The sequence below is a fragment of the Oncorhynchus mykiss genome, chromosome 7, assembly GCF_013265735.2.
Source record: "Oncorhynchus mykiss isolate Arlee chromosome 7, USDA_OmykA_1.1, whole genome shotgun sequence".
NCBI classification, from domain to species: Eukaryota; Metazoa; Chordata; class Actinopteri; order Salmoniformes; family Salmonidae; genus Oncorhynchus; species Oncorhynchus mykiss.
The window spans coordinates 208708-225218 of record NC_048571.1 but is presented as its reverse complement, the minus strand read 5'-3'; the positions used below and the strand labels follow the sequence as shown (position 1 = coordinate 225218).

The following is a 16511-nucleotide window of genomic DNA, read 5'->3' as shown; positions in this document are numbered from 1 at the left end:
TTCCTGACCTGTCATGGTATGTAGGGCATTGGCCACCAACCCTGTTCCTGGAGAGCCACCGGGTGTGTCTGCTTCTGTTCCAGTAAACACTATGAGACTCATACACTGGAGGGTTTGTAAGTGTTGGTCTAAGATCCCTCCTACATACATTACAATGATGGATATTTAAACATAGTTATAGTGGAACATAGGGTTGTGCTAAAACATAGAGAGGGAGAGTAGTATTTAGGGAATGTGCAATAGGTTGGGACCAGCAGAAGCACCAGCCTTGACAGTATGTCTACTTACTACAGGACCAACCATGGAAGCTCCATCAGTCTGACAGTAGGTCCTCTTAATACTGGACCAGCCATGGAAGCTCCATCAGTCTGACAGTAGGTCCACTTAATACTGGACCAGCCATGGAAGCTCCATCAGTCTGACAGTAGGTCCACTTAGTACCGTACCAGCCATGGAAGCTCCATCAGTCTGACAGTAGGTCTACTTAGTACGGGACCAGCCATGGAAGCTCCATCAGTCTGACAGTAGGTCTACTTAGTACCGGACCAGCCATGGAAGCTCCATCAGTCTGACAGTAGGTCCTCTTAATACAGGACCAGCCATGGAAGCTCCATCAGTCTGACAGTAGGTCTACTTAGTACCGGACCAGCCATGGAAGCTCCATCAGTCTGACAGTAGGTCCTCTTACTACAGGACCAGCCATGGAAGCTCCATCAGTCTGACAGTAGGTCCTCTTACAACTGGACCAGCCATGGAAGCTCCATCAGTCTGATGGTAGGTCCTCTTACTACGGGGCCAGCCATGGAAGCTCCATCAGTCCACAATGTAGTTCCACCAATCTGTCTTACAGCCTCTGCATATGATACATCATGACTGATTCTATATCTCTGAGCCTCTCTCTGCACCTGGCATCCACCAAATGCTGCACAATTGCCCCCCTTGTCCCATCATGCACTAGCGCGATGTGGCGGGCCGGGCGCAATGCATGCTGACATGGTCGCCAGGTGTAGAGAGAGGCTCAGAGATACATTGGTGCGGCTGGCTTCCGGGTTATGCGAGCAGTGTGGCTTGGCTGGGTTGTGTTTTGGAGGACGCACGGTTCTCGACCTTCGCCTCTCCCGAGTCTGTAAGGGAGTTGCAGCGATGGGACAAGACTAACTACCAATTGGATACCACGAAATTGGGGAGAAAAGAGGGTAAAATAAAAATAAAATATTTTTAAATACCACTCTTCCAACTTACCCTACACACAATTAAAAATCCACTACCCCATTCCACTACTTTGACCCTATCTGCTCCTGCACCATGACAACGACCTGGGAGGACGGGACACCAACACTCAACACACACTGTAACTCTTCTGAAGTCAAATCTCATTCAGGATCCCTCACCTTTGACCCAATCTCCTCTACTTTCTTCACTGCTTCAGCATATGACACCTTCTGCACTACTGTGACTCTGGACAATCTCAACCTGCTTCTCTCGCACTGGACATTTCCAATCCCCAGCAACATGGGCACCCCTACAGTTGACACCAACGTTCCCTCCAAACTGCACTTGGGCACGCAGTAACTCAGAGGCTGACGCGCAGCTCCCCAGGACTGCAGCACAGAAGTGTCAGCCCACGGAGAGAGGCAGCTCCCCCAGGACTGCAGCACAGAAGTGTCAGCCCACGGAGAGAGGCAGCTCCCCCAGGACTGCAGCACAGAAGTGTCAGCCCACGGAGAGAGGCAACTCCCCCAGGACTGCAGCACAGAAGTGTCAGCCCACGGAGAGAGGCAGCTCCCCCAGGACTGCAGCACAGAAGTGTCAGCCCACGGAGAGAGGCAACTCCCCCAGGACTGCAGCACAGAAGTGTCAGCCCACGGAGAGAGGCAACTCCCCCAGGACTGCAGCACAGAAGTGTCAGCCCACGGAGAGAGGCAGCTCCCCCAGGACTGCAGCACAGAAGTGTCAGCCCACGGAGAGAGGCAGCTCCCCCAGGACTGCAGCACAGAAGTGTCAGCCCACGGAGAGAGGCAACTCCCCCAGGACTGCAGCACAGAAGTGTCAGCCCACGGAGAGAGGCAGCTCCCCCAGGACTGCAGCACAGAAGTGTCAGCCCACGGAGAGAGGCAACTCCCCCAGGACTGCAGCACAGAAGTGTCAGCCCACGGAGAGAGGCAACTCCCCCAGGACTGCAGCACAGAAGTGTCAGCCCACGGAGAGAGGCAGCTCCCCCAGGACTGCAGCACAGAAGTGTCAGCCCACGGAGAGAGGCAGCTCCCCCAGGACTGCAGCACAGAAGTGTCAGCCCACGGAGAGAGGCAGCTCCCCCAGGACTGCAGCACAGAAGTGTCAGCCCACGGAGAGAGGCAACTCCCCCAGGACTGCAGCACAGAAGTGTCAGCCCACGGAGAGAGGCAGCTCCCCCAGGACTGCAGCACAGAAGTGTCAGCCCACGGAGAGAGGCAACTCCCCCAGGACTGCAGCACAGAAGTGTCAGCCCACGGAGAGAGGCAACTCCCCCAGGACTGCAGCACAGAAGTGTCAGCCCACGGAGAGAGGCATGAGATTGAACTTCACTAAACTTTCTAGAGTTTTCCTTGTTATTTAACTACTTCTCCCTTTACCGTGGCAACTGTGATCGAATCAACACAATATTAACCACTTTCAATATAATATACTGAAAACAAAATGAACTATGCAAGACTTAGTACGCAAAACTAACTATGCAAGACTTAGTACGCAAAACTAACTATGCAATACTTAGTACGCAAAACTAACTATGCAAGACTTAGTACGCAAAACTAACTATGCAAGACTTAGTACGCAAAACTAACTATGCAAGATACTTTGTTGTGGGCAGAACACATCAGAGTAAGATTCTATTGCGTTGACATGCACAACTCAGCCCGTACTCGACGCAGACTGGTGCGGCCTAACCAATCAGAGCTGCAGTAGGCCTATATGTAAATAGATATATGCCATATATTGATCTGTGCCATTTAGTTTGAACTGGACTGTTTTTACAGCATGGAGGGTTGTGAGTTGATGCGGTTGTTTTGAAATCAAAGCAGGAGCTTACAAGCAAAGCAGGAAGCACCATTGACTAGATCAATAAAAAAATGGTCAGATGAATCAGATGCTAAACTACAGGACTGTTTTGCTAGCACAGACTGGAATATGTGATAGCCCACGTCTAGCACAACCTCTTCTATTGTGTTAGTAAGGTTCAGCCTGCTGCACAGACTCTATGGAGGCTTTAGAGCACCTGGTTAAACTGTGTGTTGAGAGCATTTTAAAAACTCTCAATAGTTAAATGAGTGAGAAATAGATAGCATATGTTGCCCACTCACAAACTATTGCAACAATGACATCATTTCAAATTGGCATGTTAAATTATTTTGTCATTAAACTATTGTATAATGCTTTAATTTCTCAAATCTGGACATTTTTGTGCTACTGTTACTACCTTACACAAGCTTGCATTTTCACCCCATAACATTTAATGGAATTACACATCCTTTTTACCTCAGATTTGTGATGTTTAGATGCTAAGCTACAGGACTGTTTTGCTAGCACAGACTGGAATATGTTTCGGGATTCTTCCGATGCCATTGAGGAGTACACCACATCAGTCATTGGCTTTATCAATAAGTGCATCGACGACGTCGTCCCCACAGTGACCGTACTTACATACCCCAACCAGAAGCCATTGTGCAGATGTTGCCTGGATTACAGAAGGCTAGATGCTGCCGCTTTCACACTAACCCAAAAACTTTAAAGAAATCCTGATGTGCCCTCCGACGAACCATCAATACAGGACTAAGATCGAATTGTACTACACCAGCTCCAATGCTCGTCAGATATGGCAGGGCTTGCAAACCATTACAGACTACAAAGGGAAGCACAGCCGAGAGCTGCCCAGTGACTTGAGCCTACCAGAAAAGCTAAACTACTTCTATGCTCAACTCGAGTCAAATAACACTAAAACACGCATGAGAGCACCAGCTGTTCCGGACGACTGTGTGATCACATTCTCCGCAGCCGATGTGAGTAAGATCTTTGAACAGGTCAATATTCACAAGGCTGCGGGGCCAGACGGATTACCAGGACGTGTGCTCCGGGCATATGCTGACCAACTGCCGGGTGTCTTCACTGACATTTTCAGCATGTCCCTGACTGAGTCTGTAATACCAACATGTTTCAAGCAGACCACCATAGTCCCTGTGCCCAAGAACACAAAAGCAACCTGCCTAAATGATTACACACAAAAGTGCCCTCAAAGCTCATCAATAAGCTAAGGACCCTGGGACTAAACACCTACCTTTGCAACTGGATCCTGGACTTCCTGACGGGCCACCCCCAGGTGTACCTGTGGATGTATTTCAAGGCCTACCTTCAAACTCAGTGCCTCTTTGCTTGACATCATGGGAAAATCCAAATAGCTCAGCCACGTTCATCTGTACAAACAATAGTACGCAAGTATAAACACCACGGGACCACGCAGCCGACATACCGCTCAGGAAGAAGACGCGTTCTGTCTCCTAGAGATGAACGTGCTTTGGTGCGAAAAGTGCAAATCAATCCCACAACAACAGCAATGGACCGTGTGAAGATGCTGGAGGAAACCGGTACAAAAGTATCTATATCCACAGTAAAACGAGTCCCATATCGACATAACCTGAAAGGCCGCTCAGCAAGGAAGAAAGAAGGAAGAAGCCACTGCTCCAAAACCACTGCTCCAAAACCGCCATAAAAAAAAGCCAGACTATAGTTTGCAACTGCACTTGGGGACAAAGATAGTACTTCGCTGAGAAATGTTCTCTGGTCTGATGAAACAAAAATAGAACTGTTTGGCCATAAGGACCATCGTTATGTTTGGAGGAAAAAGGGGGAGGCTTACAAGCCGAGGAACACCATCCCAACCATGAAGCACGGCGGTGGCAGCATCATGTTGTGGGGGTGCTTTGCTGAAGTAGGGACTGGTGCACTTCACAAAATAGATGACATCATGAGGTAGGGAAATTATGTGGATATATTGAAGCAACATCAAGACATCAGTCAGAAAGTTAAAGCTTGGTCGCAAATGAGTCTTCCAAGTGGACAATGATCCCAAGCATACTTGTGGCAAAATAGCTTAAAGGACAAAAAAGTCAAGGTATTGGAGTGGCCATCACAAAGCCCTGATCTCAATCCCATAGAAAATTTTTGGCCAGAACTGAAAAAGCGTGTGCAAGCAAGGAGGCCTACAAACCTGACCCCGTTACACCAGCTCTGTCAGGAGGAACGGGCCAAAATTCACCCAACTTATTGTGGGAAGCTTGTGGAAGGCTACCTGAAACATTTGATCCAAGTTAAACAATTTAAAGTCAATGCTACCAAATACTAATTGAGTGTATGCAAACTTCTGACCCACTGGGAATGTGATAAAATAAATAAAAGCTGAAATAAATCACTCTATTATTCTGACATTTTACTTTCTTAAAATAAAGTGGTGATCCTAACTAACCTAAGACGTAATTTTTTACTTGGATTAAATATCAGTAATTGTGAAAAACTGAGTTTAAATGCATTTGGCTAAGGTGTATGTAAACTTCTGACTTCAACTGTATATACAGTATTTCACTTCAAACAGTTTATTTCATTTAAGAGAATTTCACACAAGAGAAAAGAGGTTGCCCAGCATAAATTCATGTACAAACATAATTTTTAATTACATTCTTGTCATTTAGCAGATGTTCTTATCCATTCAAACCTGTGACCTTTCAGTTACTGGCCCAACACTCTTAACCGCTAGGCTACCTGCCGCCAGATCAATTAACTTCAACACAGTTATTCAAATACATTCATCATCAATGACTAAAATAATGAATCTACTATTAAAATACAATTTAATAAACACAAGTAGTTGATTCATAGCCTGTTCATCATTAAACAAAGTTGTTTAGTAATAAAATAATCCCCCCAAACTAATGCTAAAAACGAATCATTACACCATCTTTATATGATATACACGGATAGGGATGCACAATATATCGTTGAGCATATCGGAATCTGACGATAATAGCTAAAAATGCCAACTTCGGCCCGATGTTTAATTTAACACCGATGTGCAAAACCGATGTTAATTAAAGCTGACATGCATACCTATATAACGTGGATAGATGACGCCACGAAAAATACAGCCCTAAACAGAAAAAAGCAGAAAAATACTAAGAGCACACTTCCAACAACTAAACAAGTTCAAGTCAAGCAGTCATTTGAAAAGAGTAAGAACATTTCAGCGAGACAACTCAAAGGCGAAATCCGTTAACGCCAAGATAATGGAATTCATTGCCCTTGACAATCAACCGTCCTCTGTCGTGGATGACGTTGGCTTTCGCCGACTGGTCAATCCCCAGAACACACTATTTTTCATATGGTGCCCTACCGGAGTTGCACAGAATTGTTAAAACGCACATCTATGGGTGTCACTGCTATTAGCTTCACAACTGATATTTGGACCAGTGATGTCAGCCCCATGAGTATACGGAGTCTGACAGCACAGTGGGTCGATGAGGATTTCGCACTGAGGAAAGCCGTATTGCATGTTCAAGAATGTGCTGGTTCTCATACCGCTGCAACCATTTCAACGGTGTTTGAAACTTGCAAACATGAACACACTCCTCTCGCCAATCCAACAACTGTCTCGAGAAATAAGCTAATCAACTGCGCCTGCCATACGTAAATGCCAACAAAATAACTTTTTGGTCGGTGTGGTTTGTGGTGTGTAACTTTAACTTAACTAGGCAAATTAGTTAAGAACAAATTCTTATTTACAATAACGACTTACCCCGGACGAGGCTGGGCCAATTGTGCGCAGCCCTATGGGACTCTCAATCACATCCGGACGTGATTAAAACCAGGGACTGTAGTGACACGCTGCGTCCGTGTTTTAACTATTTAACTGTATTAGAACGCTTAAAAGGCCGCTAACATTTTAAATATCGGTGTAGTTTGTTGGCAAGGAAAATATTGGATATCTTATTGGCCAAAAATGTCATATCGGTGCATCCCTAGTACAAAATATTTGAAACACCTTCCTAATATTGAGTTGCACCCCCCCTTTGTCCTCAGAGCAGCCTCAATTCGTCGGGACATGGACTGTCCAAGGTGTTGAGTGCTTTCCACAGGGATGCTGGCCCATGTCGACTCCAATGCTTCCCACAATTGTGTCAAGTTGGCTGCGAATGGATCTACTCTGAATAGCTCGTTCCATCTCCTCCCACAGATGTACAAAGAAGTAATGTTCTTGGAACCATTCCTGGACAAACCTTGTGGCATAAGACATTATCCTGCGGAAAATTTGCAGATGGATACACTGCTGCCATGAAGGGATGCACCTGATTGGCAATGAGGTTTAGATATTCTGTGGCATTCCAAACATTACTCAACTTTTATCAAGGGGCCCAATGTGTGCCCTGAAAACACACCCCGCACCTTCACACCACCACACTGCCACATGGCATGGATGCATGCAGTGGTGTAAAGTACTTAAGTAGTTTTGGGGTTCTTTACTTTACTATTGATATTTTTGACAACTTTTTCTTTTATTTCACTAAATTCCTAGAGTAAATAATACTTTTAACTCCATACATTTTCCATGACACACAACTTCATTTTTTTATGATTAGCAGGACAGAAAATGGTCCAATTCACACACTTATCAAGATTACTTTTGATACTAAGGTATATTTACAACCAAATACCATTATACTTTTACTTGAGTTACTCGTGCCAAATTAAGAGCAGAAGTAAGGCTTCTCTCCTGTGTCTGTTCTCTGATGACCTTTTAGCTCAGCTTTTTAAAATCATTTTCTACAGTCAGATCAGTGGTAAGGCTTCTCTCCTTTATGTTTACCTTGGTGTCTTTTTAAGTGGCACATTTGAGAGAAACTCTTTCCACAGTCAGAGCAAGAGTAAGGCTTCTCACCTGTGTGTGTTCTCTGATGAACCTTTAGCTCAGCTGATGTTGTGAAGCATTTTACACAGTCAGAGCAGGAGTAAGGCTTCATTCCTGTATGTATACGTTCATGTGTTTTTAAGTTGCACAGTAGAGAGATACTCTTTCCACAGTCAGAGCAGGAGTAAGGCTTCTCGCCTGTGTGTGTTCTCTGATGGACTTTTAGCTCAGTTGATGTTGTGAAGCATTTGACACAGTCAGAGCAGGCGTAAGGCTTCACTCCTGTATGTATACGTTCATGTGTTTTTAAGTTGCCCAGTTGAGAGAAAATCTTCCCACAGTCAGAGCAGGAATAAGGCTTCACTCCTGTATGAATAAGTTCATGTGCTTTTAAAAAACCCTGTCGAGAGAAACTCTTTCCACAGTCAGAGCAGGAGTAAGGCTTCTCTCCAGTGTGCACTCTCTGATGAAGTTTTAGCTCAGCTGATGTTGTGTAGCATTTAACACAGTCAGAGCAGGAGTAAGGCTTCACTCCTGTATGTATATGTTCATGTCTTTTTAAGTGGCCCAGTCGAGAGAAAATCTTTCCACAGTCAGGGCAGGAGTAAGGCTTCTCTCCAGTGTGCACTCTCTGATGAACTGTCAGATTCCCTGATGTTGTGAATCTCTTCCCACAGTCAGTACAGGAATACGGATTCTCTCCTGTGTGTATTTTTAGGTGTATTTTTAGCTTTGATAGAATTGGGAAAATCTCCTCACAATGTGGGCAGTGGTGAGACCTCTTAGCTCTGTGATCTTCCTGCTGTTTCTCTCTGGATGTAGAGAATGTCTCAACGTGGTCTCCTGTGTGAAGAACATCAGAAGAACCAGTCAGTTGGTATGATATACATGTCAATCAAATCGATATTATGAAGCCCTTTTTACATCATCAGATGTCAAAGTGCTTTACAGAAACCCAGCCTAAAATCCCCAAAGAGCAAGCAATGCAGATGTAGAAGAAAAACTCCCTTGAAAGCAGAAGAAAGAAAGGTAGAGAGGAACCAGGCCCAGAGTGGTTGCCAGTCCTCTTCTGGCTGTACCGGGTGACATTATTCATGTCAGTAGGCTGTACAATACAGGGGAATAAAACTATTCTAAAAGTGGGTAAGAGATGAAAGCTAAAAAGGGGCGTGTCATCCTCCACTCACTATCACAAGGGTTAGTAACTACACAGACTAATTTCATATCATCCTCCACTCACTATCACAAGGATTAGTAACTACACAGACTAATTTCATAGAACTTTAAAACACTGGCAGTTTGTCTACTTCACTTCTTTAGTCTACACTCTGATCACTCCAGATAGACCAGTTAATAAAACTAATGCTGACAAAACTGGTGTCAAACCATGCAAGTCTCAGTAGCATGAAATAACATCTACCTTCTCACTGAAACAGTTCTACAGCAACTTTTCCTGCACAGTGAGAAGTGGGAACGAACAACAAACTTAGATAGAACCTGTTCTTACCATGAGAAACAGATTCCCCAATCTTCTCCTCCTCTTCTTCATCTTTAATGTTGACATTCAGCTCCAGTGTTTGACTGCAGTCTTCCAGCTTCACTGATGCCATCTCTGGATCCTGCAGTGCAAACTGGGCTCCACTGTCACAATCAGGACCCAGTGACTGTAGGTTTGGACTCAGTGTGGAAGGAGAGAGGCAGGCTGGGTTTGTCGTCACTGTGGATGTTACCGGCTTCAGACTTAATTCTAGTCGTCCTGTAGTAACAACGAGTAACAGGAAAAAAGTTACTGTCTTGACAGTTCAGGCACTTTCTTTACTCTCAAAAATATATATTATATTTATTTTGGTTCAATTATTTAATTCAGTGCTTGACTTGGACTGAAATAGATACCGGTACTGTTTATATTTAGGTACAACGTAAATGAACTTAACCTATAGTAGATTTCCCAAATGCGTAAATCACTCAAAAACAAGGTTGCAGTTCGTTTTAAGCAGCATTATGTACTATTTTCCTGAATAACTGTCTTCACATTAAAAACCAATCGTATTTCCCATTCACTCCATAATTTACAGCTAAATATAGAAACTGAACGTGTCTGAATACTACTACACATGATAATCATTACATTCATCTTCAAAACTGGAGTGTGACCGTGAAATTGTCTCTGCACCAGCACAGAAGTCTGTTGACACAGATAGAATGGGTGCCACCATGGTACCAGCTTGTGAATTTCAGACAAAACCAATATCTTGCTAAACAATCTCAAATATATTTTTTATTAAATGACCTTGAAGAAGTTATGTACATCCATTCAGACAAACCTTGTTTCTAGCTGTGTGACTTGAAACAGTTTCACGTTCACTTGGTTTGACACAAAAATAACAAACCATTACCAAACGTGATAATACCTTAACGGATGTTACCTAGCGTGGTATGACATGTTGTTTTGATATTAGAAAGTTTATACACGCTTTTACATACCTGTCGTAATAGATAGAAACGGACACAAAAGGTTATCTTCTTGAATGCACTGATCTGCCGCTTTCTTTACACTGAAGAATTAATGTGCCTGCCTGGAACTTCCTGTTCCCCCACTACCACAGTGCAGCCTCAGATAAAACAATAGGGTAGTGAGAGGAAGCCCACTGGCCGGCAGTGGGAGAAGATGGATCTATGAAACATCTGATCTTAATACAATTCTGTTCCCAAAACTAAAATCTGTTGTGAACAGAGTGGACTAAGATTTGTAGACTTCACGCTTTGCAAAAGTTTTAAATAATCACGTTATTTAGAAGGAACGCTGAGGTGAATTGAGTTATTGCACACAAGTTCTTCACAGAGTCGTTCCCTAACAGAAATATGCAGGATTTGCGCTAGAATGCGCCAATAGGAGCTCGGGCTTGGCACTGCCCACTATGACTCATCTGTTCCCATTGGAAATGACCGACTGTGGTCTATCTTGGTTTAGTTATTAAAAAAACTTTGTTGCAACCGTCCTTATTATTCAGGGATCCTTAGGATGGCCCTACCCCATAATATGAAAAGGTTGGTGCTTCATTTGAGCCGGATCCAACCGCACCTCTCGGTTTTGTAGTCTTTCGTTCCGGGAACCCGTTTGACAGGATCAGGTAACCTACCTTTAAATATCCTAGCTGTGGATTGTGTGTAGCCAAATCACAAGGCATGACTACTGTCGGGAAGGTCTAACTTTCACAAAATGTGAAAGTTAGACCAATTTCTCTTCTGAAATCCGACTCAAGAATTAGTGCTAAAGCCTTAGCCAGGAGATTGGATAGACTGCTCCCATATCTAATACACCAAGACCAAAATGGCTTCGTGAAAAACCAAGGTTTTCACAATGTGAGGAGAGTACTAAACATAGTATCAGGGGAACCTTCACATGTGCACTGCCATACTCTCACTTGATGCAGAAAAAGCATTCCATAGAGTTGAGCTGTCTTATTTCAGAGATTTGGGAATTACTTCGGTAAATGGATTAAGATATGATATACCGACCCCACTACAGACATTGCCACTAACAACTTGATTTCACAACATTAAGATTTTTCGGGGGCACGAGACAAGGATGTCCTGACAATCCAGGACTCTTTCTTTTAGCTATAGAACCCTTTGCCATTGCAGTAAGGGCCCAACCGTCAATTAGTGGAATTAAAACAGATTTTGAACAAAGAGTGGACCTGTATGCTGATGATACCCTCTTATTCCTAACAGATCTAAATAACTATTCCCTCTCCAATTTAATTAATAACTTGTCCGTTTTTTGGGTTTAAAGTTAATCAAACCAAATCTACCATCCTTTTCCTCAACAAACAAGATACTGAATCCAGTTGTACAGCATCTATTTGTGAATACAGAACAAGGTTTCACATATCTTGGTATTAAAAATCACACCAGAAATTAGCTCGAGCTCAGCAAATTATGAACCCATGGTAACGAATGCAACATAATCCATCAACAGATGGACATCATTGCTTGTATCTATTATTGGTAGAATAAATATCATTATGACTCATTCTGCCCAAATTCCTTCGTCTATTTCAATCAATTCCTCTGGCTGCACCAAAATAAAATAGTATTTCTGTAATTGTTGATTGTCCTAATTGGAACTAATAAATATGTGTACATTTAAAAAAAAACAATGAATGATGAGGTCACTGTGTTCTTGGGGACCTTCAACGCTTCAAGGGGCTCCCGAGTGGCGCAGCGGTCGAAGGCACTGCATCTCAGTGCTAGAGGCATCACTACAGACACGGGTTCGATTCCAGGCTGTATCTCAACTGGCCGTGATCGGGAGTCCCATAGGGCGGCACACAATTGACCCAGCATCGTCCGGGTTAGGCAGTCAGTGAATAATAACAATGTGTTCTTAACCGACTTGCCTAGTTAAATAAAAGACAAATAAACACTGCAGTAATGTTTTGGTTCCCTCCCCCAGATCGGTCCCTCCCCCAGATCGGTGCCTCCCCCAGATCGGTGCCTCCCCCAGATCGGTGCCTCGACATAATCCTTTCATGGAGCTCTACGGACAAATGTGTCTGAATATTATTAAACATGTAGAAAACCCATAATCATAACTTTTAGCGTCAAAACAGCAGTAAAAAGGGCTCTCTGCTGCACCAGAGACGCAAACAGACTGGGCACCGCCATTTTACCAGCTTGTGAATTTTTCCTTTCATGGAGCTCTACGGACAATTTCTTCGACCTCATGACTTGGTTTTTGCTCTGACATGCACTGTCAACTGTGGGACCGTATATAGCCAGGTGTGTGCCTTTCCAAATCATGTCCAATCAATTGAATTTACCACAGGTTGACAACAATCAAGTTGTAGAAACATATCTAATGGAAACAGGATGCACCTGAGCTTAATGTCGAGTCTCATAGCAAAGGGTCTGAATACTTATGTAAATAAGATATTTCAGTTTGGGTTTTTTTAAGTATAAAATGTGAAAACATTTCTAAAAACCTGTGTTTGCGTTGACATCATGCGTTATTGTGTGTAGATTGAGGAATTTGTTTTATTTAATCGATTTAGAATACGGCTGTAACGTAACAAAACGAGGAAGAAGTCAAGGGGTCTAAATACTTTCTGAATGGGAGAGGGGGATCCCTAGTCAGTTGTACAACTGAATGCATTCAACTGAAATGTGTCTTCCACATTTAACCCAACCACTCTGAATCAGAGAGGTGCGGGGAGCTGCCATAATCGACATCCACATCTCCGGCTCTAACCACTAGGCTACCTGTACGTATTCATGTAGGAACGCTATGCAATACTAAAGGGGAATAAAAAAACGATTAAAGTATCTCATAAATCATGAAAACTATGAGGTGTATCATCCACTCAACATCACAAGGGTAACTACACACTCATTCTACTGCAACTTATCATGCACAGTGGGAAGTTGGAATAAACAACAAACTTAGTTAGATAGAATTTGCTCTTACCATGATTAACAGATTTCCCAATCTTCTCGTCCTCTTCTTCATCTTTAATGTTGACATTCAGCTCCAGTGTTTGACTGCAGTCTTCAAGCTTCACTGATGTCATCTCTGGATCCTGCAGTGCAAACTGGGCTCCACTGTCATTATCAGGACCCAGTGACTGTAGGTTTGGACTCCGTGTGGAAGGAGAGAGGCAGGCTGGGTTTGTCCTCACTGTTGATGTTACCGGCCTCATACCTGAGTCGGAAAGTGGTATAAGAGAAATTGTCACAAACATTATTGTTGACAACAATCAAGTTGTAGAAATATCTCAAGGATTATCAATGGAAACAAGATGCACCTGAGCTCAATGTCGAGTCTCCTAGCAAAGAGTCTGAATACTTATGTAAATTAGTTATTTCTGTAAATATTTTATAAATGTGAAAACAATTCTAAACCTTTTTTTGCTTTGTCATTATGGCGTATTGTGTGTAGATTGATGAGAAACATTTATTTAATCCATTTTAGAAAAAGGCTGTAACGTAAAAAATGTGGAAAAAGTCATGGGGTCTAAATACATTGTGAATTCACTGTATGTATTCATATCAGTAGTCTGGTACTGTATGTATTCATATCAGTAGGCTGGTACTGTATGTATTCATATCAGTAGTCTGGTACTGTATGTATTCATATCAGTAGTCTGGTACTGTATGTATTCATATCAGTAGTCTGGTACTGTATGTATTCATATCAGTAGGCTGGTACTGTATGTATTCATATCAGTAGTCTGGTACTGTATGTATTCATATCAATAGTCTGGCACTGTATGTATTCATATCAGTAGTCTGGTACTGTATGTATTCATATCAGTAGTCTGGTACTGTATGTATTCATATCAGTAGTCTGGTACTGTATGTATTCATATCAGTAGTTTGGTACTGTATGTATTCATATCAGTAGTCTGGCACTGTATGTATTCATATCAGTAGGCTGGTACTGTATGTATTCATATCAGTAGTCTGGTACTGTATGTATTCATATCAATAGTCTGGTACTGTACGTATTCATATCAGTAGCCTGGTACTGTATGTATTCATATCAGTAGTCTGGTACTGTATGTATTCATATCAGTAGTCTGGTACTGTATGTATTCATATCAGTAGTCTGGTACTGTATTGTAATGAAACAGCAGGGAGCAGGTCTCGAACCCTCGACCTTCGAGCCCGAGGTCTGGAGCGCTATTGACAAAAGCATGCTCGTGTGGCCGATTTCCGCGCTTATAAGGGTCGTTACAGTATGTATTCATATCAGCAGGCTGTGCAATACAATGGGGAATAAAACTATTCTAAAAGTATCTCATAAACAAACTTGGATAGACAGAACCTGCTCTTACCATGACTAACAGATTCCCCAATCTTCTCCTCCTCTTCTTCATCTTTAATGTTGACATTCAGCTCCAGTGTTTGACTGCAGTCTTCCAGCTTCACTGATGCCATCTCTGGATCCTGCAGTGCAAACTGGGCTTGTCTGTCACAATCAGGACCCAGTGACTGTAGGTTTGGACTCAGTTTGGAAGGAGAGGCAGGTTGGGTTTGACCTCACTGTTGATGTTACCGGCCTCAGACTTAATCTGAGTCGGTCTGTAGTAATAAAGAGAAACGAACACAAGTTATTGTCTTCTCAGTTCTGGCACTTTCTTTACTCTCAAAAAAGACTATTTAAATTCAAGTGCAGGAGTACCACAATACTGTTGAGCTAATATTCTATAAGAGGAACATGAGCTCAAACAATATACATTTGAGGTGCCGGTACTCAGCTCCTGTCCAATTCAAGCACTGATCTCATTTCAATAGATCTGGTAGCTCAGCATTGACAACAAAACATGAATTCCTTCACATTAGACAACGTTTACACTTTAAATCAGGCTACACAATTAAGCGCACTTAATCTATGGTAGATTTCCTGAATTCACATAAATGCATAAATGACTCAAAAAACATTTAGTACAAGATCACAGTATGTTTCAGGCAGCACTATGTACTATTTTCCTGAATAACCTCGTCTTCACTGTATTATTTAAATAAAAAAAACAATAGTATTTCCGTTCACACCATAGTAATATGTATAGACAGCGATAACTTAAATAGTCTGAATATTAGTACACATGTAGAAAACTGATAATCATTACATTAAACTTTAAAACAGTAGTGCAACCGTGAAATGGTCTCTCTCTGCTGCAGCCACACTGCCTGGACTGAAGTCTGTTGATGCAGACCGAGTGGCGCCGCCATTTTACCAGTTCGTGAATTTTACACAAAACTAATAAATTGTAAAACGAATTCAGACATCTCAAGTAAATATATTCTTTGTGAAATTACATTGAGAAAACGATGTACATCCACTCAGACACCAAAGGCTCTAACTATGTAACTTGTAAAACATTATCGCGTTCTTCACTCGGCTTGACACAAAAATAACACATCACACCTTTACCCAACGTGATAATACCTTAACGGATGTATTACCTAAAATGGTACGACATATTCTTTCGATATTAGAATGTTTTAACGTGCTATTACATACCTGTAGTAATAAATAGAAAAGGACTCTTGTCCTGTCGCTTTCTTTACACTGAATAATGGTGCCGGAACTGTCCGGAACTTCCTGTTCCTCCACTAACACCGTCCGTGCATTCCGGGATCCTTGGGATGACCCAACCCCCCCATAGGGCTGAGAGTCAGACTCGGCCGACATCATGTGGCCGAGTCTGTATTACTCAGTATTACCGAGTTATCGGGCCCAAATGTATTGCTTGGGTCTCAGACCGACTGGGGCTACTCTCTGGCAGATGATTTTTTATTTTATTTTACCTAGGCAAGTCAGTTAAGAACAAATTCTTGTTTTCAATGACGGTTAACTGCCTGTTCAGGGGAAGAACGACAGATGTGTACCTTGTCAGCTCGGGGGTTTGAACTTGCGTAAATTCGGTTACTAGTCCAACACTCTAACCACTAGGCTACCCTGCCGCCACGATTACACGGGCTGCTTTATGTAATTGACATTTCATTATTCATTTATTTGTCCATATTTTATCATTGTTTCTGTGATCAAAAAATACTATTTCAATTAAATTATTTA

The 16511-nt window shown here is 42.7% G+C and overlaps 1 protein-coding gene across 5 annotated transcripts in view; it reads right to left on the bottom strand.

The window, feature by feature from the left end:
• Positions 1–16511, bottom strand: part of LOC110519529 (zinc finger protein OZF-like) — a 65879-nt gene that overhangs the window by 15939 nt on the left and 33429 nt on the right. The window contains exons 1-3 of one of the 5 annotated variants that reach the window (XM_036981878.1): positions 15957–16113; positions 14767–15013; positions 9435–9683 (exon numbers count right to left, since the gene is read on the bottom strand). The exons of 2 other annotated variants lie outside the window; for them this stretch is intronic. In XM_036981878.1, coding sequence (XP_036837773.1) covers positions 9435–9683; positions 14767–14869 — 352 coding nt within the window. In that variant the 5' untranslated portion in view covers positions 14870–15013; positions 15957–16113. Of the gene's footprint in view, positions 1–9434; positions 9684–13397; positions 13552–14766; positions 15014–15561; positions 15842–15956; positions 16114–16511 lie in introns of those variants that run through there. 2 more of the 5 variants (XM_036981879.1, XM_036981877.1) reach the window with 2 other exon arrangements.